The sequence below is a fragment of the Hakea prostrata genome, chromosome 8 (assembly GCF_041222555.1).
Source record: "Hakea prostrata isolate BN-2017 chromosome 8, UWA_Hpros_2, whole genome shotgun sequence".
Taxonomy (NCBI): Eukaryota; Viridiplantae; Streptophyta; class Magnoliopsida; order Proteales; family Proteaceae; genus Hakea; species Hakea prostrata.
Window position 1 is genome coordinate 36,864,953 of NC_142607.1, and position 24,789 is coordinate 36,889,741.

General features: G+C 38.3%; 2 protein-coding genes across 2 annotated transcripts; both read left to right on the forward strand.

The window, feature by feature from the left end:
- The first annotated feature begins 3,586 nt into the window (after positions 1 to 3,586).
- Positions 3,587 to 6,414, forward strand: LOC149007715 (pyruvate decarboxylase 2-like). The gene is made up of 6 exons (XM_089165431.1): positions 3,587 to 4,111; positions 4,559 to 4,722; positions 4,814 to 5,464; positions 5,617 to 5,734; positions 5,837 to 6,025; positions 6,141 to 6,414. Exons 1-6 carry the CDS (start codon positions 3,587 to 3,589, stop codon positions 6,309 to 6,311), a joined length of 1,818 nt encoding a protein of 605 aa, XP_089021557.1. The 3' UTR covers positions 6,312 to 6,414.
- A 12,355-nt stretch (positions 6,415 to 18,769) lies between these two features.
- Positions 18,770 to 21,502, forward strand: LOC149007716 (pyruvate decarboxylase 2-like). Its single transcript, XM_089165575.1, has 6 exons — positions 18,770 to 19,294; positions 19,752 to 19,915; positions 20,006 to 20,656; positions 20,808 to 20,925; positions 21,028 to 21,216; positions 21,332 to 21,502. The coding sequence occupies exons 1-6, from the start codon at positions 18,770 to 18,772 to the stop codon at positions 21,500 to 21,502; spliced, it is 1,818 nt and encodes a 605-aa protein (XP_089021701.1).
- Positions 21,503 to 24,789: the final 3,287 nt, after the last annotated feature.

Here is a 24,789-nt window from a genome sequence, read left to right on the forward strand (position 1 = left end):
TCAAAAAGAAAAGAAGAAAACAACGTTCGATTCTTGTTGACGGCTGGCGGTTAGAGTAAAGTCTCTTTTTCTTCCTCTTTTCCTTCTCTATTTCTTCCTCTGTTCCTTCTATATCGGCTTCACTAAAACTCTTTGATAAAAAACGGAAAAACATACATTCCCTCACTATAGAAAACCGAAACGAGAAAAAGAAGAAGGAAAATGACAGAGAAATACCTAAAGAATTCTCTTGAGAAGAATGGGCTGCGCGACAATGGAGAGATAATTTAGCAGAGATAGTTGAGAATCCTAGGTAGGAGAGCAGCGATCATTGTTGTGAGAAACATCGAGAGGATTTGGGAGTGAGAAGAGAGAAAATGAGGTGCCTGTGAAACAAGATTTATTTTTCACTTCTTTTGACGACAACAAAAAAAACTACTGGAATCATAGGGTTTTTAGTCACGAACTCCTAGCTTGATGAACGCAGGTGAAAGGGTTTTAAGTGAAGCCAATAAAGAAGGAACAGAAGAAGAAGAAAGAGACATTACCGCCAACTAGAATCGACAACCGGTGATGTTAGGTTAAACTTAACTAACCCATAAATAATGTGAGGAAAAATAGAAATTTTATTGGATGAGTTAAATTTAGTTTAATAAATTTGACAATGAATATTTAAAGCCGTTCAGCTTACCTATTCACATGTCTGTTGAGCTACACTTTAGACAACAAAGAAGCTATGAAAAATAATTTTTTGATGGATCATTAAACCGTTCATTAGGTTAGTTTCTCTGATACATATTAGTTGGCAGTTACCATCAGCTTACCAACTCCACACGGGTGATGAATGGGTGGGAAACAAACTCCTACCATGTAGGAATTTAAAAAGTATTTTTACTTGAAATAACATTCAAAATTGCTTTTAGTGTTTTTTGCATTAGAAAGTTAGAAACACTGAATGAGTTATTACCAACCCTGCATTGACAACAGGTCTTTATTGTTGTGTCAGAAAAGTTTTTCAAAGCAAAAGTTTTCATCAAATTTCAATTGAAATTGTAAAAAATAAAAAAATAATTTATCAAACAGTTTTCGACCCAATTTTTTTTTTCCCAAAACAAGGAACGTGAAAAATAAATTTTTTTTTTGTTGGTAAAGACGACATTTATTGAAGAATGAAGCTACTACAAGCATTGACTTCTTCATTGCACATCTAAAGAAGCCAAGGATTGGTATTATGCCAAACAGTCGGTAGCTCGACTGAGAGGGCCACCTTAGCCAATGAATCTACAATCAAGTTGCAAGACCTTAGAATGAAAATAAAAACACAAGATACAAACTCTGTTTGAAGCTTATGTATATCATGATAGATCTGAAGGATTTCACGATCTGGAGAGGAAGCATGAATTTGCTTTATCACTTCCAAACAATCAGATTCAATTATAATCTCTTTGACTCCACATCTAATGGCTTGGCGAAGACCCGCTTGAACAACAACTGCTTCTGCAACTAGTGCTGACTAGACATGTAAACGGATCGGATTCGGCTCAAATAGTGGTGTATCCGAATTCGAATCCGATAAGGAAATTCAATATCCGACGGATATTTTTTAAGGGTATCCAAATTCGAATCCATGATTCCGTCGGATATCCGATTATTATCCGATCCGCAAAACTATCCGATTACTGGTTGCCATTTTCTAAGTTCGGGTGAATGCGATCTGAATAACTTGAGTTTTGGTGAAGTGGTGAATGATTGTCCGCTTTGAGGGTTGACCCATCAAGCATAGCTAGAGCACCGTCGGCCATTTTCGATGTATTCAAAGAGGATTTAACAGAGGAAGATCGCCGGCTTTGAGAGCACCCAACAAGAACAACCAGACCACCATCGGCCCTTTAAGATGAATTCAAAGACAGACAAAGCAACATTCTTACGGGCGTGGTATGAAGCACAAGAGCCCATGAAACGCGAGAATAGTAAGTGTTTGATGAGGAATCTCCAACATAGGTATCTGAAGATGCAAAGCCATGTTCTTACCGGCCACCCGTAAGCTGGTTGCTGTTACTTGCCGGTTGCCGCTGGTCGACGGGAAGGGTTGAAAGATGAGCTTTCATCGTTTCGATTTTTTTAGCAACGCCGTTTCAAATCTTCCCAAGCCAAGAAGAGATAAAAGGAGACGAAAAGAGATACTGCAACTTTGCAAGTCTGCAGCCCACAGGTCTCCTTAAACAGTGTGTTTGCAGTGATTATATTAAAATTTTATTTTTAAAAACTTTTGAAAATAACAGCCATTGATGCTTGTGAAGTCACTCGAGATTATCCAAAAATATTAATTTTTTAACTTAAATTATATATTGATGTGACAAGTGATTGTGCTAATGGTTACCATGAAAAATAGTTTTTTATAACTTTTTAAAACCCAGTCATATTGATGCTCGTGAAGTCTGTTGAGCTTATCGAAAAATATTAATTTTTTTAATTCAAGTCATTTAATGATGTGACAAGTGATTGTATAGAAGAGATTTAAAATACATGCAAAAATGGGTAGCAATTTTCCCCAAATTCCAAAACATCTTTATTAATTAAACTCATAAAAAAATATATTTTATTATAAACGGATAATATCTTATCCGGATTTTATCCGGTCCATTTAGCATATATCCGAATCTGAATCTGAATCCGTTTGGTTATTGGACGGATACGAATATTTTTCGGTAAGAAAAAATTCGGATTCGGACTCTCTTAAACGAATACGAATGCGAATTCGGAGACGGATTTCGGTTATCCATTTACAGGTCTAGTGCCGACTCACATTTGATTCTTTCAGAAAAATAAATTTACCTCTAAAATCACGGATGATACAACCCACCGCTCCTTTCTTTGAGTCTTTGAACCATGCACCATCACAATTAATTTTAAAAACATGATGAGGTGGAGGAGACCATTTACCAACATTTGAAGCAGCCACTGATGCTTGCTGCCATTCAAAACAAAAGGAGTTACCTTTAATCCTAGCTGCTGCAATGAATTCAGAGAAAGCTCTATTGGCAGCATTCAACACATCTAAGGGTGAGCTGTCTGTCATTCCCATTAAAAATGAACTCATTTTTAGCCTTCCATAAAAACCCAAATAAGAAAGTGGCCATAGATAATCTCTCCTCTGCAAATCTTTTATTTTCCTTAAACATTGGATCCCAAACAGCAAACCAGGAAAATTAATTTATGATGGATTATTAAACCGGTCCTATGGTTAGCAGTTACTATAGTCTGCCAGCTCCACCATTGATGAAGAACGGGTGGTGGGAAACAAACTCCAACCATGTAGGAACTCGTAGCTTTATGATTCTCGAGTGGAAATCAAGAACTTAATGCATAGTTTACCAGTAAACCCTGAAAAAGACGTGAAATAAATAGCCAAGTATGCTGCTGCGGTAAACATTTCTCTTCTCTTTGTTTAAACAACCCTATAAATATAATCTTCTTCTACAGATCTTTATTCCCTGCCTTAAACCACAATCAAAATTCTCAGATTCCTTCGCACAAAAGATCCCCTTTGACTTCTTATAAATTTCATCTTCTAAACGCCATCAAATCCTATTCCCTGTTACGATCAATGGAAACCAAGATTGGCGCAATTGATTCATGCAAGCCAGCTTCCAATGACGTGGGGAGTATCCCTACATGTGATGTTTCCGTCATTCAAAACTCGGTGGCACCGTCTTTGGTAGCTTCGTCCGAGGCCACACTCGGTCGCCACCTCGCTCGTCGACTCGTTGAGATCGGTGCCACCGATATCTTCTCCGTTCCCGGCGATTTCAACCTAACCCTGCTTGACCACCTCATTGCAGAGCCTCAGCTTAACCTCATTGGTTGTTGTAATGAACTCAATGCTGGGTATGCTGCTGATGGCTATGCTCGTTGCCGTGGTATTGGTGCTTGTGTTGTTACCTTCACTGTTGGTGGGCTTAGTATTCTCAACGCCATCGCTGGTGCTTATAGTGACGATCTCCCTGTAATTTGCATCGTTGGAGGACCCAACTCCAATGACTATGGCACAAACAGAATCCTTCACCACACTATTGGATTGCATGACTTCAGTCAAGAGCTTCGATGCTTTCAGATTGTTACCTGCTATCAGGTGCTCATAGCTTATCCTTGTTTGTTTCGGTCTATATGTTACGTGCCTAATGGGGAGTTTGGCACCACCCTGTCCCTGGCCCTTATTCTTTACCACACGATAGAAGTAGAACTCACGTTTGAATACTGGTAAAATAATTTAAAAATGAAACTTGAGTAGATCTTACATGGGCCATACATCTCTATTGTATAGTAGAGAAGCGCGAGTAGTATGTACTCTCCCGACGAGGAGTGCTTTGAATTTCTTAATAGGGTATAATTTGATGTACGGGTGCTAGATGCAACAGCCAGTCTATAATGGAATATGTTAAAAGGCTTGACTCAGTTCATTTTATGACTTTGATGCTTTTAGCATACTAGTTAAAGTGTCTAACACCATATTTAGAATGTCACTTTGTTTTTGTTGATTTGATTCAATACACGTACTCTTTTTGATGTTCGATCTTAGGCGGATGTGAATAACCTGGAAAACGCACATGAATTGATCGATACAGCTATCTCAACTGCTTTGAAAGAAAGTAAACCTGTTTATATTAGCATTAGCTGTAACTTACCGTCGATCCCTCATCCTACCTTCTGCCGAGAACCCGTTCCATTCTCCATGTCTACCAGGTAATTTCATACTACCTAATCTTTACTTAGCTAATTTATTAGTGATGGGTTCGTGGAATTTTTTGAGTTTTGTTCGATTTGGGTGATTCAGATTGAGTAATCAAATGGGTTTACAAGCAGCTGTTGAGGCCACAGTAGAGTTCTTGAACAAGTCCGTCAAGCCAGTCATGGTGGGTGGACCAAAACTCAGAGTGGCAAAAGCCTGTGAGGCCTTTGTAGAACTTGCAGATGCGAGTGGTTACCCAGTGGCTGTGATGCCATCTGCTAAAGGGTTGGTGCCAGAGCATTACCCAAGATTCATAGGCACTTACTGGGGGCCTGTGAGCACAGCTTTCTGTGCTGAAATCGTTGAATCTGCTGATGCTTACCTCTTTGCTGGACCCATCTTTAACGATTACAGTTCAGTGGGTTATTCACTTCTGCTCAAAAAGGAGAAGGCAATCGTTGTTCAACCTGATCGTGTGCTGATCCCCAACGGACCTTCATTTGGGTGTGTTCTAATGAAGGACTTCTTTCATGCTCTTGCAAAGAAGCTCAAATGCAACTCTACTGCATATGAGAACTATCATCGTATCTACGTCCCTGATGGGCTTCCCCTTAAAAGTGCACCCAAGGAACCCCTGAGGGTTAATGTCCTGTTCAAGCATATACAGGCTATGCTCTCGGGTAACACTGCTGTGATTGCAGAAACTGGGGATTCATGGTTTAACTGCCAGAAGCTGAAACTGCCGGAAGGTTGCGGGTAAGGGAAAAAAAAAATAATCAAGCTTATACTCTTGCTCCTACGTTAGTAAAATAGACTTAGAGTAATAGCTGGGTTTTTCAATTCAGGTTTGAATTCCGATGCTCTGCATCAGTTTCTGTGAAACAAACTGAAAAAGAAGGGTGTTGTAGGTATGAATTGCAGATGCAATATGGATCAATTGGGTGGTCAGTTGGAGCTACACTAGGATATGCACAAGCTGCAAAAGATAAGCGAGTCATTGCCTGCATAGGAGATGGAAGCTTCCAGGTAATTAATTCTTCTAGTCTTTTCTCCACTGTTCTGTATATCAGAATTTCTAGTCGATCTTAATAGTTTCAGAACTTGTGATTAATGGTGAATCATGTGCAGATGACAGCGCAAGATATATCAACAATGATCCGTTGTGGGCAGAACACTATCATCTTCCTGATTAACAATGGTGGGTACACCATAGAGGTTGAGATCCATGATGGTCCATATAATGTGATCAAGAACTGGAATTATACTGGACTAGTGGATGCCATCCATAATGGTGAAGGGAATTGCTGGACTATTAAGGTAACTTTGAAACTCCGGAAGTTGTGATTTAGATTTTTGGAAATGTGCTGGGTAGATAGAACATTACTGAGTTGTCAGATCAATTTTTGAACAATGTTATCTGGTGCCATTGCAGGTGAGATGTGAAGAGGATCTAGTGGAAGCAATTGAAGCGGCCACAGGACCCAAAAAGGATTCTTTGTGCTTCATAGAAGTTATTGTTCACAAGGATGATACAAGTAAAGAGCTACTTGAGTGGGGATCAAGGGTCTCTGCAGCAAATAGCCGACCACCAAATCCTCAGTAGATTCCAGTCTGCAACTCTTGAACGCATTCAGTCTAATGCTGTCCACTGTTAATTTTTAGTATTTTTGGTTCATCATTTTGCTTTTCCTGCAAATTAGTGTCAAATAGATTTTCCTATTTATGTTTTTCAGTTTTGAATTAGTATCAGCCGCGAAGTTTTTGTGTTTCTTTGTTCTTATGATACTAGTTGGTTCAAATTCTCCCAGTAAGTAAAAGCAGTTCAGCAAGTCGTGGACACATTCATGTCCAAACCTATATGAAGTTTGAAATTTCTAAGCTGAATTATTGTAATTTGGTCTTTATCACATTCATGGTTTTTCTTATTTAGAGTATCTTCCCCATCATACATTGATATTGAAGACATGAGTAAAGCTTCCCATGATAAGCATATCTTGACTGAAAGGTATACCCCTCATTTGTCTTCCGTGTTTATCTTTTCATGCATGCATTGAGGACATTGCATTACTTAAGTGTGTGTGTGTGGGGTGGGGGATACCTTCTTATAAATTTTAACTTTGGCTTTTGGTTAGTGTACATACAATTTCAATTGCTATGATGTGTGAAATGAGAGTGATTTTGGTACCGGGGGATACCTCCTTTATAAATTTTAACTTTGGCTTTTGGTTAGTGTACATACCATTTCAATTGCTATGATGTGTGAAATGAGAGTGATTTTGGTACCTATCGTGAACACATAAAAACCCTGTTGAGAATAAGGTAACTTATATGTATGTTTGAGATAGGACTTTCTTTAGAAAAATAAAAAGCCCTTAACTTAAGGCATTGGACCATCTATGGGTTTTGTGGGTCCTTGTTTCTTTGGCTAGGAGTTGAGATCAATTTTGTATGGCATGACAAAAGAAAAAAGAAGAAAAGTAGAAAGTAAAAGTTGAATTCCTTGGAACTAGACAGGGCACTCCGACTCAGGAATCGATGTGACTTGATTGAAACTCTTAGGAATGAGATTATTGAAAAGAACTTTCGCATCATTGTCTATGTGGGCATATGCAAAGCAAAGCTATAAAGTAACTTGGGTTTCTGGTGTTTGCTCCACAATGTCATTCAAGCCAACTGTAGTGGAGTAAAGTAGAGTTCACTACTCAAAAGAAAAGAGAGAGATAAATACAAATGTCATTAATGCATTGGTAAAATTGTTTGGTTAAAATATTTCAAAACCTTAGTCCTTGGTCCCCTTACTTTATGAGTGGTTTTGCTTAAAGGAGAGGTGTACTTGAAAGATATAAAGTGAGTATTTGATTGAGATATATGCTTAGTCTCAAAAATCAATATGAGGTAATAAAGTTCAAGTGTGGGGGATCTTAAATCAATGGTCAGAAAAATTATCATAGCTATTGATCCTGTCTGAGTACTTACCAATTGTTAAGAGTTGGAATTTGCAATGTTTTATTTTGAGCTAAATTGAAATTTTGGATGTATATTCTCTGCAAACATCCACGAGACAAAACTCGTCCTCTAGGGGTAACCTAGTGGTTTAAAGGCCTGTTGCACATGCTAAGTATAACCGTGATTCCTACGAAAGTGAGTTAGGATTTATTTTGTTGCACTAGTTTCTTACTTGCATTTGTATTTTCTTTAATTTTTGCTTGAGAACAAGCTTAGTCTAAGTGTGGGGGAATCTGATGAGCACATTTATGTGTGAAATCTTAGGGCATAAATCATGCATTTTACACACTTAGAGTGGAGCTACCTTGGTTTTATGTTGTTTTTGCAGATTTGAAGACTTTTCAATATTTAAGCAAATATTTGGAGTTTTGGGTATGAATCATGCAATTTTACACGTCAAGAGGTCCATTCAAATTCTCAAATGCAAAAAAGGGCCTGATCTGGAGCATGATGGGCTAGAGATGTAATTATGGGCCAACTCCGAAATATTTAAGAGATAAAGAAGGCAAATTTGATCTACGGTTGAGATTATAAATTATCAATCAAATCTACAGAGATATTATTGAGAGGTCCAAATGGAGAAAAGAGTCCTTGCATACCTCAATATCTTATTTCCTATTTGTGATTTGATTAAAGAAAGAAAAAGAGGGGAAAAAATTATATTCAGATAAGGAAGAAGGAAAAATCTCGTTTTTGAATGTCTCTGTTCAATTTCGATCAAGCCCTTCATCGAACAGTCATCCGCTGTCTGATCGAGCTGATTTTTGGAGGAGGGCTTCATGACTTCTTGATCCTCAAATCCAACGGTGGAATTATGCATTGAATCTTTCTAGGTCAGTCCGATTAGTACGTCAAAACCCTAATTGTTGAGTCAGATAGGAACCCTGAGTTTGATTCAAATTCTGTCAAGATTCATATCCCATGTAAAGTCTATAAAAGGAGAGCGTAGTCCATCTAGGGGAGGACGTGTTTTAGAGCTTAGTAGAAGCACTCTTTCTTCTCTCTTCAGTTTATTTAGACTTTCTCTATTTTTTATTTTTTTTTTTGCTTGCATTTGTGAGATTTAAATTTCTAGATTGAATGTTTAGGTTTAATTTTTCTATGTAATGCGATTCAAGTTCAAGTTTCAAGTTTTAAGATTTGTTTTTCTCTGGGTCTAGCAATTGCAGATCTAGATCATTCTAGATCTAGATCTGGTTGTTAGGGTTGGTTGAGATTTGAATCGTTTGTTCAATTCGCAAGTAAGTAACCTTCTTCAATAATCTTCTCTCCTCCCTCCATTCCCGCTTCTATCTACTCCTCCATATTCTTAATTTAGGATTTACTTTCAACATTTATTTATTGTTCTCCATTCCCCTGGGTCCTTGATCAGAGATGCCTACAGTCGTGCCTCTCTTTGGTTAAGGTTTCCCTTTCCTTTTACTACTCTGTTATTTACTTTCTGCAATTTACTTTCAGCATTTATTTATTGTTCTCCCTTCCCCTCGATCATTGATCAGAGATGCCTACAGTCATGCCTCTCTTTGGTTAAGGTTTCCCTTAACTTTTATTGCTTTGATTTTTTCTTTTCTGCAATTTCTTTTTCTCTAATTTCCGTTCTCCTGATCGGTGGACTGTAAGCTACGGCAAAGGGTCCACGGTCAAAGTCATTGAAATTATACTCCCCTTCCCTAGATCCAGAGTTGACACTTGGATCACTTCATTTTTATTTTATTTATTATTCGCATTTTTTCTGCCTTTATTAATTATGCGTTGATTATGTTTGCTTTATTTTTCGTTTCAATCCGATCGCATTAGATGTATGGATTAGGACCGTTCGTTTAGTTTAATTAAGCAATTAATAATTTTGAATCATTGCACTCTCGCATTATCATTAAGAAGTTAATTCTAAAGTGGAATATCTCCTTGAGATCGACCTGTTAGCTACACGATACCGTGCGCTTGCGGTTACTTTTAATTTCAAAAACACCTCCAATGGCTAGTTTTTAATGAATATATCTCAGATGGACGTCCATCTGGACTAAAAACTGGACTTAAAATGTGTCCGTTTCTATCCGTTGGGGATTGGATTTATGCACTCAAAGGTGTTCTATATAAACCCAATTCACCTCATTTGAGAGTACTGAACCACATATTTGATCAACTACTCCCCAAGTGATTTTAAGCTCTCAAATCACAAGCAAGCAATTGTGCTTGGCCTCTCACCCTCTCTCCAACCTTGAAGAACATAAGGTGACAAGGAATTAAGTAAGCTTGGTTCCACAAGCTTGAGGTGATTGAAGGCGTCAGTGGTGCATACATTTCCATTTGAGCATACAATTCACATTGCATCACACCCACACAAGATGTAAAGTATCACACCTCTTGTTAAGGTAACATCCTTCCTTGTAAACTATTTCAATTCTAGTCTACGTAGATTAGAATTGGTCTTGGGTGCTCTTGCCCGTGAACAAAGATTGTAAAGGGTGCTCTTGCCCGTTAACAAAGATTGCAAAGGGTGTTCTTGCCCTACTTGGTAAGCAAAGATTGTAAATGGTACTCTTGCCCCGTAACAAAGATTATTGTAAGGGTTTGATCTCTACCCATTGTATTGAAAGAGAATCATTAGTGCAATACTCTCTTGAGGCCAAGAGAGGAGTGGACATAAACTTGTATAGTCGAATCACTATCAATCCTGTGTTGTGGTTGCTTGTTATTGTTTAATTCATTTGAATTTTAAATTTACATTGTATTTCCACACAAACCGCAAAATTGGGACAATCCACTAGTTGCAACCAATTCACCTCCCCTCTAGGTTGCACCAACAGGATCCAAGAGTCTCTATCAATCAGGGAATTTAAATATGATTCACAGATTGGCAAATTAGATAGTGAACCTTGACCCAAGAGGCCTTCTCTTGCCATCTCATTCATCTATCTAGGCCAGTACACCCTAGTCTAGCATGTCACACAATAAAATCAATACAAACGGTATTTTGGCACACGAAAGCACTACTAGAATTAGATAAATAATCAATTGTATCTAATACAATAACACCATTAAGGAGAAAACCATAACCATAAATTGTATCACCTAGATATAATACTATAGAATTGTTTTCAAATACAATTCTAAAACCATTTTTCATAAGAAAAATAACAAAACAAGATTTTGCCGAATATTCAGAGCATACAACACATCATGGAGTAATAATGTCCACCCACCCAGCAAAACAAATTTGCACATGCCAACGCCATAGACCTCCACACTCGAGTTATTCCCCATGTTATTCTTCTTCTTTCTCTTGGAATACGACGGTATTCTACGAAGCTCAAGCGTTCCCTTTTTATGTGTTATGTTGCACTTGAATCAACAATCCACAAATGACTTAATTTAGCAAGCATTGAAGTGCTTGTTACACAACAAGATGAGGTATAACACAAAGTACATACCTCCTGCTCAGTGCAATCACGAGCAAAGTGACTAGGCTTCCAACAAATGAAGCAAATCATAGGCGATTTCCTTTTGCCACCTCTGGTCCCCCCGAAATACTTGGGGCCATTCTTCTTTTTGTTCCAACCCTTATTATCTTGTTTGGAACATTGAGGTTGAGCCTTATCCCTTTTGCGCTTAGAGCCTACACCTTTACTGGTGCTTGCTTCAACAGTAAATACCTCAATGGGAGGGGCATCAGCCATCATCCAATCCTCCTCCAGCTCAAGGTGCTTGGCAACTTGATCAAATGTCTTGACATCATCAGCATGAGTCAAGAAGATTTTCATGTGCTCCCAAGTCTTGGGCAATGACTTGATAACTGTAGAGACTTTCTCCTCATCAGTTTTTTGGCGCCCACATGCGCTCAACTCACTTATCATGTTGCACATTATGATTATGCGTTGCCTCATGGTATGACCCTGGTGCATCTTATAACCTTCAAAAGTGAGTTCAAGCTAGCGGCCTCTAGTGGTGGAAGTCCCTCCATACTGAAACTTCACTACCTCCCACAAAGACTTTGCAGTTCGGTGCTTCTCAAATTGAAGCATCAGATCCCTCGTGGAGCTCAAGATGGTAATCCTAGCTACCTTGTCCTTCCTCTTTCAAGCATTGTAAATCTCAAGCTCCTTGAGATGTTGTGCAGTGGTACCTTATTCAGGTGTGGACACAGTCTGGTTTATGGTTTTGAATATGTCTTGCTCTTCAAGGAGATATTGCACCTTTCGGTGCCAGAGGTCATAGTTCCTCTCATTCAAGTTATCTCCCTTGGTGAGGCCAACAACAATGCTCTTAGTTGTAGATATCAACTAGAGACAATACATGCAATGATGCAAGGACGAATTCAAAAATTCTAGCATAAAACACAAGTAGCAACGAATTCACAATAGCATGGTCAACCTACGGGATAAACTTTTGAACCAAAAGAAATGCCAACAGACATCCAATTAAATCCTCATGCAAATCCACATAAAATTTATATACTAGTTTCATTTTGCACTAGTAGCATGATTCGATAATTAAATAACCCAAATTAAAATTGTTTTACTATTTACAAAAGTAGAACACAAAGTCATGCTCATGCTATGAGGTAGTTCACACAGAACGCTTCTATCTTAATAGCTCCCACTTAGCCCCAATAGGCTTTTAATGCCCAAACATCACTTAGAGTGTCGGGCTACATGTGTTCAGAAAGTTAGATCATACTTTGACATCTAGATAGTTATTCTAGAAAAAGAAGTGATAGATCCTTACATGGATTCACTATTCTCAAATAAAGAAATATGTTAGAGTGAAAGAAAAACAAGATTCACGTACTTATTCCTCCATGTAAGTCGTTATCCGTAATTATCCTCCTTAATCTCATGAAAATGGAAGAAAATCCGCAACCCAAATACTGTTGTGGATGGATGGTTGAAGAGCAATATTGAACTAGGAAAAAGAAAACTTCCACAAAATTTTCTTCCTTTGATCTTGTGTTTCTTGGTGTGCAAGAGTAGTTTTCAAAATGTATCTTTCTCGTCTGTTGAGTCAGCCGACGGTTACCAGAATATAGCTTCGTATCTCGTGTAATAGATGAATTTACATAATTGCCCTTGGGCATATTGGAAATTCCAAACATATTTTTACTTCAAAAAACATTCAAAATTGCTTCTGGTGTTTTTTGCATTAGAAACACTGATGGCTTATTAAACATGTCTTTATTGTTGTGTCAGAAAAGTTTTTCAAACCAAAAGTTTTCATTAAATTTCAATTGAAATTGCAAAAAAATAAAATAATTTTATCAAGATTTTTTTACATGAGCCCCCTCCATTTTCATGGAAAACAAACCGCACCCCCTCCAAAATCAAAAGCTTGCAAATACCCCCCACACTTAACCCCGTTACTTATAACTGTTAAGTAATTTTAATGACCATATTACCCTTTGTGCAATTCCTCTTTGAAATCCCCATGCCGGTTCAACCCATGAAATCCATCGTTGCCGTCGCCATCTCCAAGTCACAAACTCACCTCACCGTTCCCCAAATCATGGCCGCCGGCATCTCCACCGCCTCTGAACAAGAACACGACCTCCCTGCTCAAGAACATCTTCGAAGTAATCAAACACATCATAGAGGATGCTGGTGATATCCTCAAAGGGGTGATCTTGCAGCCACAAGGTATTGTAGATGAGATCCTTCTTGAAATACTCATGAGAAACAAACCCAACATAGTTAAGAACATGGGTGATACCATTCTGGCGAAGGGTTTCATGGTTTCTGGCAACAGCATCGCTACCAAGGTAGATATGTTCGGCGATTCTGGAACATTCCTTATCGAAGAAGGTGAGTTTGTCCTTGCGAAGCAGGAAATTTGTTGAAGTATTAGAGACATTATTTGTCTAGGCAAAGATGAAGCAGATGAGGATGTTGGACGGCCACGGTTTGTAGAGGGAGTCGGTGGATTGGGCCAATAGCCGAGGTCGTCGTTGCCGGGCCTCGGCCACTCTTCGGCGGGGCGGCGAGAGATGGAAAGTGGTTGCAGAGGAGGGAGTGAAGCCCGAGCTTTGTTGCTAAAGGGCTGTGATTCTTTTGGGTTGGATCTAGGGTTTGAACAGGAAGAAGGAGACCCACCGATCAGACCATGACAAAGAGCGAAGGTAGGTTTTCCGATGTTCACCGGCGGCAACATCACCGTCCTTACCTCCTTGCTCATCCAATCATCGGCTATTGGGTATTCACTTACTGCCGGAGGATTGAACACAGACGGCGAACCACCTTTGCTACCATTACAAGTGAAAGGAAAAACTGGATTTGGATGATTACAGAAGAACCCATCATGGAGAAAGCTATTCCTCAAAAGGGTTTTTCTCCTAATTGCAGAGAAAAGGAAAAAGCTGAGAACTGCTATTACTTGCTTTATTAGGTTCTTATCTCTGCCATCTCCTTCTCCTTCTCCTCCTCTTAATTTTCTCAGAAAAGAAGAAAATTCAAACACAACTATGACTGAGTAAAACCATGGACTAATGGGCTTTTGTGGAATATGGAAACAAGGAACATGTCATGGATTCAACTACAACAACAGTTGGAAATTTGGGAAAGTGAAAGTGTGAGAAATCAGAGAAGGCAACTTTCGTCTGTTTCATCTTACTAGGAAAACTCTCGTCTTTTATGTAAATTTCTTAATCGTGTTTGGTTGGGTTTGTTGAACAGTAGCAGAGAAGCAGTTACTGCTATATTTATGTTGGAGAATAAGACAAGAGAGATGGCGACGGCAACGATGGATTTCATGGGTTGAACCGGCGTGGGGATTCCAAAGAGGAACAGCACAAAGGGTAATATGGTCATATTAAAATTATTTAACCGTTATAATAATGGGGTTAAGGGTGGAGGGGGTATTTGCAAGGTTTTAATTCTGGACGGGGTGCGGTTTGTTTTTCATGAAAATGGAAGGGGCTCATGTAAAAAACTCTTTTATCAAACAATTTTGGACCCAATATTTTTTTTTCCCAAAACAAGGAACATCGAAAATTAATTTATGATGAATTATTAAACCGGTCCTCACTTCCTCTGATATATATTGGTTAGCAGTTACTATCAGTCTGCCAGCTCTACCATTGATAAAGAACGGGTGGTGGGAAACAAACTCCTACCATGTAGGAACTTGTAGCTTTATGTTTCTCAAGTGGAAATCAAGAACTTAATGGCATAGTTTACCAGAAATCCCTAAAAAAGACGTGGACTAAATAGCCAAGTATGCTGCTGAGGTGAATATTTCTCTTCTCTTTGTTTAAACAACCCTATAAATATGTTCTTCTTCTACATTTCTTTATTCCCTGCCTTAAACCACAACCAAAATTCTCAGATTCCTTCACACAAAAGATTCTCGCTTATTCATAGTTAAAGTTTTTGCATTAATTAATGTTTAATTTCATCGGTTAGTGAAAAGCATTGGGGATTCGACATCCCAAAGATCCTCACTTATTCATAGTTAAAGTTTTTGCAGTAATTAATAGTTTAATTTCTTTGTGTTTTAAAAAGTAGAATAAATAAAAAATAAAAATTCAGACTTACTTTAAGTTAGGTTTTGTTGAATTCAATCTTAGTAACTTAGCCTTTTAGTTCTTCGTAATTCGACCTTGTACTTTCTGCTACCTAGATTAGTATAAGATTTTATTATGATTGGTTAGACACGATCAAAACTCTATTAAAACATTGCTTATAGTGTTTTCGCTCCAAAAGTAAGTTTTATCAAATATTTAAGAAAATGTTTCTGATTCCATAAACAATAAAAAATGTTTCCAGTTTTTTTCGAAGTAGAGATATTGGTGGGTTATCAAACTAGTCCTTATTGTTGAAGTAAAAAGTATTTTTCGAAGCAAAATTTTTCATAAGTTTCATTTTGAATTGCAAAAGATATAAGAAGAAAAATAGTTTTATCAAACAGTTTTGACCCAACTTTTTGTTTCTCAAAACAAAAAAGGGAAGGTGGTAACTGAACGAACATGTGAATATGTTAACTAAACGGTTCTAAATATCTACCATCAGATGTATTAACTAAATTGGAATCGTCCAATAAAATTCATATATTCCCTCCCATTATTAATGGGTCAGTTTAGTTAAACTTTTATCACCCGGTTTAATTTTCAAAAAGAAAAGAAGAAAACAACGCTCGATTCTCGTTGACGGCTGGCGGTTAGAGTAACATCTCTTTCTTTTTCCTCTGTTCCTTCTCTGTCGGCTTACTAAAAACTCTTACATAAAAAACTGGAAAATCACACATTCCCTCACTATAGAAAACTAGAAAAGGAAAAGAAGATGGAAAATGACAGAGAAATACCCATAGAAAAAAATTCGAGGGAAACTCAAGTTTCGACTAGGAGAAAATGGAAAACCTAAGTGAAAAACTGAGAAATTTCGAGGAAACTTAGGACTTTTTCATGCAAGTTTTGACATGAAGTTTCAATAGATTTTAAGAAGTATTTTAGGGTGAGACTTTGCATTTAAGCTAATTAGAGTACAAAGAACACATTGACTGTTTTTGTATAAAGAACACATTGGTTGTATTTTGCTAAAAAAATCAATGTAGATATGTCATTCAATGTACATAACATCAATGTAGAGTTGTTCGAAAAGTACACTGTAAACTTAATTACTTAAGCACATAACATTCAATATATAATTTCTAACTTCAAAATAGCTAACAATAAAAGGAAAGTACAACTTAGTGCCAATAGTGAATCCATCCTGTGAGCTGAGTAGTACTATGCCTGTAACATCCTCTCCTCCAATCAACGAACATAGACATCTCATGACATTATATGTCTATGGTTGTCAAGGTAATCGACAACTGTAACTTTATAAGTCTGGTGGTTATCAACATGCTTAAGATAACCAATCTGAGGGAATACGCAATTTGGATAGGGAAGTCCTGATGGAGGGAGTATTTGTCGTTATATTTGGGAAAACATGAAATAACCAAAGAAATTAAGAAATTTGGGAAAGCTATAAAATTTATAGGAAAAAGTCCCAGGTTTTCACGAAATTTCCCATGTTTCCTGCGAAATTTGGGAATTTTTTTTCTTCTCATGAACTAGCTGGGTTGAACCAGGTTTTGACATGTTTCAAGGTTTCGACAAGTTTCAACGAAATTTAGATAGTTTCGATTGAAACTAATGATTTTTTTCGGTCCTCATGAGTTTCATTTCGACTTTTCAAAAATGCGAAATTTCGCATATTTCGATCGAAATTTGTACCATGGAAATACCTAAAGAATTCTCTTGAGAAGAATGGGATGCGCAACAATGGAGAGATAATTTAGCACAGATAGTTGAGAATCCCAAGTAGAAGAGCAGTGGTCATTGTTGTGAGAAACATCGAGAGGATTTGGGAGTGAGATGAGAGAAAATGAGGCGCTTGTGAAACAAGATTTATTTTTCACTTCTTCGAGACGATAACAAAAAAACTACTGGAATCATAGGGTTTTCAATGACGAACTCCTAGCCTGACGAACGCAGGTGAAAGGGTTTTTAGTGAAGCCAATAAAGAAGGAACAGAGGAAGAAGAAAGAGACGTTACCGCTAACTAGAATCAACAACCGATGATATTAGGTAAACTCATAGAACAAAATTCCATCGAAACTTGCGAAATTTCCACCGAAATTTCTTATTTTGGAAAATACGAAACGAAATTCATGAGGACTGAAAAAAAGTCCTCAGTTTCGATCAAAACTGTTGAAATTTTGTCAAAACTTGGTTCAACCCAGTTGGACCAGCTGGTTCATGAGGGGAAAAAATTCTCAAATTTCGTGGGAAACTTGAGAAATTTCGTGGAAACCTGAGAAATTTTGTGGAAACTTGGGACTTTTTCCTGCAAATTTTGTAGCTTTCCCAAATTTTTAATTTTTTTGTTTATTTCATATTTCCCCAAATACCACGACAAATAACCCCCCATCAAGACTTCCCTATTCAAAGTGTGTATTCCCTCAGGTTGGTTATCTTAAGCATATTGATGACTAGACTCATACAGTTACAGTTGTCGATTAACTTGACAACCATAGGTATAAAATGTCATGGGATGTCTATGTTCGTTGGTTGGAAGAGAGGATGTTACAGGCATAGTACCACTCAGCTCACAGGATGAATCCACTCTTGGCACTTCTCTTAACACTAAGTTGTATTTTCCTTTTATTGTCAACTATTTTGAAGTTAGAAATTATATATTAAATGTTATGTGCTTAAGTAGTTAAATTTATAATGTATTTTTTGGACAACTCTATATTGATGTTATGTACATTGAATGACATATCTACATTGATTTTTTTTAGCAAAATACAACAAATGTATTCTTTATACTTTAATTAGCTAAAATACATGATCCCACCCCAAAATACTCTCTAAAACTTGTCGAAACTTGTACGGAAAAGTCCTCGGTTTCCTTAAAATTTTCCAAGTTTCCACCTAAGTTTCTCATTTTCACCCGGTCGAAACTTGAGTTTCCCTCAAATTTTTTACCATGGGTAAACTTAACTAACCCATAAATAATGGGAGGAAAGATAGAAATTTTATTGGATGATTTAGATTTAATTTAATAAATCTGACGATGAATATTTAGAGCCATTCGACTAACCTAATCACACATGGGTTCAACTACACTTTAGCCAACAAAGAAACTATCAAAAATAATTTTTTGATGGATCATTAAACCGTTCTTTAAGTTAATTTCTTTGATACATATTACATATTAGTTGGCAGTTGTTATCAGCTTACCAGCTCCACCATGAATGAATAAGGGTTGAGAAACAAGCTCCTACCATGTAGGAACTTGTACCTTTACAAGTGAAAATCAAGAACTAATTAATGGCATGGTTTACCCGAAATCCCTGAAAAAGACGTGGAATAGATAAGCCAAGTATGCTGCTGAGGTGAACATTTCTCTCTCTTTGTTTAAACAACCCTATAAATATATTCTTCTTCTACAGATCTTTATTCCCCCAGCCTTAAAACACAACCAAAGTTCCCAGATTCCTTCGCACAAAAGATCCCCTTTGATTTCTTAAAAATTTAATCTTCTAAACGCCATCAAAACCTGTTCCCTGTTACGATCAATGGAAACCAAGATCGGTGCAGTTGATTCATGCAAGCCAGCTTCCAATGACGTGGGGAGTATCCCTACATGTGATGTTTCCGTCATTCAAAACTCGGTGGCACCGTCTTTGGTAGCTTCTTCCGAGGCCACACTCGCTCGCCACCTCGCTCTTCGACTCGTTGAGATCGGTGTCACCGATATCTTCTCCGTTCCCGGCAATTTGATCATAAGCCTCCTTGACCAGTTCATTGCAGAGCCTCAGCTTAACCTCATTGGTTGTTGTAATGAACTCAACGCCGGGTATGCTGCTGATGGCTATGCTCGTTGCCGTGGTATTGGTGTTTGTATTGTTACTTTCAGTGTTGGTGGGCTTAGTATTCTCAACGCAATCGCTGGTGCTTATAGTGACAATGTTCCTGTAATTTGCATCGTTGGAGGACCCAACTCCAATGACTACGGCAAAAACAGAATCCTTCTCCACAGTATGGGAGTGCATGACTTCAGTCACGAGCTTCGATGCTTTCAGCCTGTTACCTGCTATCAGGTGCTCACACCTTATCCTCGTTTGTTTCGGTCTATATGTTATGTGCCTAATGGGGAGTTTGGAAAACCACATATATTGCTTTTCTGGCGCTTCTTTACTACACGATGGAAGTAGGGCTCTCATGTTTGAGTACTGCTAAAATGATATAGAAATTGAACTTCCATGGGTCTTAAATGGCCACATCTCTATTGTATGGTAGAGATAGTAGAGAAGCGCAAGTAGTATGTGCTCTCCCGATGAGGAGGTTCTTTGGACTCCTTAATAGGGTACAGTTTGATGTCTGAATGCTAGATGGTCTAGAATATGGAATGGGTTAAAGGGCTTGACTCAGCTCATTTTATAATTCCTGATGCTTTTGGCACACTAGTCAAAGTATCTTAACACTATATTTACATTGTTACTTTGTTTCTGTTGATTTGGTTCAATACTTACTCTGTTCTGTTTTTTTTTATCTTAGGCGGTTGTGAATAACCTGGAAAGGGCTCATGAGCAGGTCGATACGGCTATCTCAATTGCTTTGAAAGAAAGCAAACCTGTTTATATTAGCATTTGCTGTAACCTACCTGCGATCCCTCATCCTACCTTCAGCCGAGAACCAGTTCCGTTCTCTATTTTTACCGGGTAATTTGTTAATCCTAATCTCTTGTTAGATGATTTATTAGCGATGGGTTTGTGGAATTTATTGAGTTTTGTTCGATTTGGGTGATTCAGAATGAGTAATCCAATGGGTTTAGAAGCAGCTGTTGAGGCCACAGTAGAGTTCTTGAACAAGGCCGTCAAGCCAGTCATGGTGGGTGGACCAAAACTCAGAGTGGCAAAAGCCTGTGAGGCCTTTCTAGAACTTGGAGATGCGAGTGGTTACCCAGTGGCTGTGATGCCATCTGCTAAAGGGTTGGTGCCAGAGCAATACCCAAGATTCATAGGCACTTACTGGGGTGCTTTGAGCACAGCTTTCTGTTCTGAAATCGTCGAAACTGCTGATGCTTACCTCTTTGCTGGACCCGTCTTTAACGATTGCAGCTCAGTGGGTTATTCACTCATGCTCAACAAGGAGAAGGCAATCGTTGTTCAACCTGATCGTGTGCTGATCCCAAACGGACCTTCATTTGGGTGTGTTCTAATGAAGGACTTCTTTCATGCTCTTGCAAAGAAGCTCAAATGCAACACTACTGCATATGAGAACTTTCATCGTATCTATGTCCCTGATGGCCTTCCCCTTAAAAGTGCACCCAAGGCACCCCTGAGGGTTAATGTTCTGTTCAAGCATATACAAGCTATGCTCTCGGGTAACTCTGCTGTGATTGCAGATGCAGGGGATTCATGGTTTCACTGCCAGAAGCTGAAACTGCCGGAAGGTTGCGGGTAAGGGAAAAAAAATAATCAAGCTTACACTCTTGCTCCTACGTTAGTAAAATAGACTTAAGAGTACTAGCTGGGTTTTTCAATTAAGGTTTGAATTCCGATGCTCTGCATCAGTTTCTGTGAAACCAACTGAAAAAGATGGGTGTTGTAGGTATGAATTCCAGATGCAATATGGATCAATTGGGTGGTCAGTTGGAGCTACACTAGGATATGCACAAGCTGCGAAAGATAAGCGAGTCATTGCCTGCATTGGAGATGGAGGCTTCCAGGTAATTAATTCTTCTAGTCTTTTCTCCACTGTTCTGTATATCAGAATTTCTAGTCGATCTTAATAGTTTCAGAACTTGTGATTAATGGTGAATCATGTGCAGATGACAGCGCAAGATATATCAACAATGATCCGTTGTGGGCAGAACACTATCATCTTCCTGATTAACAATGGTGGGTACTCCACACAGGCTGAGATCCATGATGGTCCATATAATTTGACCAAGAACTGGAATTATACTGGACTAGTGGATGCCATCCATAATGATGAAGGGAATTGCTGGACTACTAAGGTAAGTTTGAAACTCTGGAAATTATGATTTAGATTTTTGGAAATGTGCTGGGTAGATAGAACATTACTGAGTTGTCAGATCAATTTTTGAACAATGTTATCTGGTGCCATTGCAGGTGAGATGTGAAGAGGATCTAGTGGAAGCAATTGAAGCAGCCACAGGACCCAAAAAGGATTCTTTGTGCTTCATAGAAGTTATTGTTCACAGGGACGACACAAGTAAAGAGCTACTTGAGTTCGGAATAAGGATCACTGCAGCACTTAGCCGACCACCAAATCCTGAATAGATTCCAGTCTGCAACTCTTGAACGCATTCAGTCTAATGCTGTCCACTCTTAGTATTTGTGGTTCATCATTTTGCTTTTCCTGCAAATTAGTATCAAATGAATTTTCCTATTTATTTGTTTTAAGATTTGGATTAGTATCAGCCTCGAAGTTTTTGTGTTTCTTTGTTCTTATTGATACTGGTTGGTTCAAGTTCTCCCAGTAAATAAAAGCAGTTCAGCAAGTCGTGGACACATTCATGTCCAAACCTATATGAAGTTTGAAATTTCTAAGCTGAATTATTGTAATTTGGTCTTTGTCACAAACAACTGAAGCTGACCATTCCCATATTTCTTTAATCATCAATGAGGAGAACTAAATGTCGATTCCACAGTACTAATTTACTCATTACTTTTTTCTTTTTTTTTTTTTTTTTTTGGTAAACAACTTATTCATTACTTAACTCCCTATATTTCAAAAAAAAAGAGAAGTCTTTCTAGATTTACTACCCAAAAGAGAATAAGATTCTCGTAGATTAATAATTGTTAGGTGAAACGCTTCTATCATTGAATCTCAAGAAAAAGATAATTGGGTTCGTACCTTTTAAACACTTCAAGCAGTTCTTCCATCCATTTGATGGCATGGATTTCCTCTAAATCCAGCAGCTATAATTTCCCCAAAACAATAAACAAATCTGGGGCATTGAAAACAAAAATTAGGCATTTACAGCCCAACTGTGGTTCATCATCTGTTATCTTCCCAACATATAGACCAGCTGACAATGAAATGTAAATATTTCTGAGCCTCTCCAATTCTTCCATACATGTGTGCAAGATTAGCCAAGTGCCCATCAATCCATCCTTTGCAGAGATGTGATGCTTCACCCAAATCAATAGTTCCAGATAATTAATATTTTGGGAATTACAGACAAACCCAAATTATCTTTGTGTTCCTTCCATGCTTTTGGCCCTTATTCCACACTGGTGAGACCATAACTTGAGGAGGTGAAATCATATGAGCTAGATTTTCTATCCCAAATGGTAGAGATATGTGTTCCCTTATACTTATCTACCACACAAGAAGGTTGGAATTCATAAGCATAAAATGAATTAAAGGTGAGACCTCACTGGGGGTCTCACATGGACCTCACTCCTATTGTATGATGTAAAAGTATAATGGCAGCATAGGCCTCTATTGTAAAGGCTGGGTAGAGGATTCGACTCAATATCAAGGGGTGTTTCGGTTATTCTGGGATGAATTTTGATGATGTCCAACCAGCCTATCCTTTAGGCTAAGACCCATTTATATATAAATGGTTGGTTTGTAAAAGGTCAATTATTAATGGGCTTGTATTATATGGGTAATTAACGGTTTAAGTTTGCCTTAAGGGCGACGGGAATTCAACCATCTTTGTATTAATATATGTGGATGACATCCTTATTGCTGGTTCTGACACTTTGGCGATTTCCACCTTAAAAAGTTTCATTCACCAACAATTTCGTATCAAAGATCTTGGACCCATGAAATATTTTCTTGGTCTTGAACTAGCTCGCTCACAAAAAGGTATTTTCCTCAATCAACGAAAATATACTTTGGATATATTATCGGATGTCGGCCTCACCGGTGCTCACCCAACTTCATTTCCAATGGAACAAAATCTCAAGTTTACGGACTCCGATGGTGATATCCTTCCTGAACCTGCATCTTATCGTCGCTTGATTGGATGGTTAATTTATCTCACCATCACTCTTCCAGATATTGTGCACACTGTCAACATTCTTAGCCAGTTTATGCACCAACCTCTCAAACCACATATGGACGCTGCAACTTGCCTTCTCTGATACTTTCACAACTCACCTGGTCAGGGTATTTTACTTTCAGCTAATAGTATCTTATCACTTCGTGCTTTTTGTGACTCTGATTGGGCCAGTTGTCCCATGACTCGCCGCTCCACCACTTGTTAATGTGTTTTTCTTGGTTTTAGCCCTATCTCTTGGAAGACTAAGAAACAACATACAGTTTCTCGATCCTCTGCCGAGGTGGAATATCGAGCCATGGCAATGGCCACTTACAAGCTAATTTGGTTAACTTCGCTCTTTCAAGATTTTGGTGTTCATTTGAAGCAGCCAATCCCTCTTTTTTGTGATAATCAAGCGGCCATCCACATTGCCGCCAATCCTGTGTTTCACAAGTGCACCAAACATATTGAAATTGATTGTCATGTCATCTGTGATAAGATACGCTCTGGCCTCATCCACACCGTCCACACTTCTAGTTCTACCCAAATTGCTGACATTTTCACCAAATCCCTTGGCAAATATTCTTTTCTATTCCTCAAGGACAAGTTGGGAGTTCTTGATATTCACTCTCCAACTTGAGGGGGAGTATTAGCCATAATATGACCGTTGGAGATCTTGGATAATATGACCGTTGCAAATAATTTATTTCCTTATGTATAGCATGCTACATTTATTTTATTCTTTACTTGATTGTATTATATATACACATGAAGAGGTACTACAAAATTTACTCCTACACACAATCATCTTAACACGCGGAGATCTTGGAAGGTTGGAGATGCAGCCTTGGTAAGCAATGAGGGAACAACATCCTCAAGATCAGATTGGAGACCCCTGTGGAGATGAACCTTAAAGTCTTCTGGGGCAAGAGATTTACCAGCTGCAGCAAGTTCATCAGCCACGAACTTCAGACGTACGTTGAAAAAAGGCAGAGACAGATTCATCAGGCTTTTGAGAAAGATCTTGAAGACTAAGTTGCAAGGCAAGAAGACAAGTGCTAGATGCAGCACTGGTAATTAGTGAACAGTGCATCCCATAATTCTTTGCTTTTAGTTTTGGCATAGATAGATGGGTTTTCCTTCTTAGAGAGGGAGACGGTGAGTAGGCTAAGAAGAGTCGCCTTTTGCTGTTTCCAAGATGCAGTGGGATCACTGGGGTAGGGAATGGTGCCATCAAGAAATCCCCAGAGGCATTGTCCAACAAGAAAGGAGTGAGTTGGCCACGCCATAATACAAAGTTCTTTGGTGTAATTAGTTTGAGAGAGAGAGAAAGTGATGAGCAAGAGGGAGGGAGATTGATTCTGCAAATGTGGTGGTTGTGGCTGGGGAGGCCGCTGTTTGGGGTACCAGCAATGAGAGGGAACTCAACGAGAGGACAAAGAAAAGGAGAAATTGGTAGCGGCTTTTCTTCTTTCTTTCCTTTTATTTATTTATATTTTATTTTTATTTTTATTTTATTAAGAGAACTAATAACCTTAATTACAACCACAATAGAACGAAAGACAATCATTG

Excerpts from the sequence above, each read along its gene's own strand:
- LOC149007715 (XM_089165431.1), top strand. The coding sequence starts at position 3,587 with ATGGAAACCAAGATTGGCGCAATTGATTCATGCAAGCCAGCTTCCAAT. Across the intron at positions 4,112-4,558 it reads AGATTGTTACCTGCTATCAG|GCGGATGTGAATAACCTGGA; the intron begins GTGCTCATAGCT and ends GTTCGATCTTAG. Across the intron at positions 4,723-4,813 it reads CCATTCTCCATGTCTACCAG|ATTGAGTAATCAAATGGGTT; the intron begins GTAATTTCATAC and ends TGGGTGATTCAG.
- LOC149007716 (XM_089165575.1), top strand. The coding sequence starts at position 18,770 with ATGGAAACCAAGATCGGTGCAGTTGATTCATGCAAGCCAGCTTCCAAT. Across the intron at positions 19,295-19,751 it reads AGCCTGTTACCTGCTATCAG|GCGGTTGTGAATAACCTGGA; the intron begins GTGCTCACACCT and ends TTTTTATCTTAG. Across the intron at positions 20,657-20,807 it reads AAACTGCCGGAAGGTTGCGG|GTATGAATTCCAGATGCAAT; the intron begins GTAAGGGAAAAA and ends TGGGTGTTGTAG.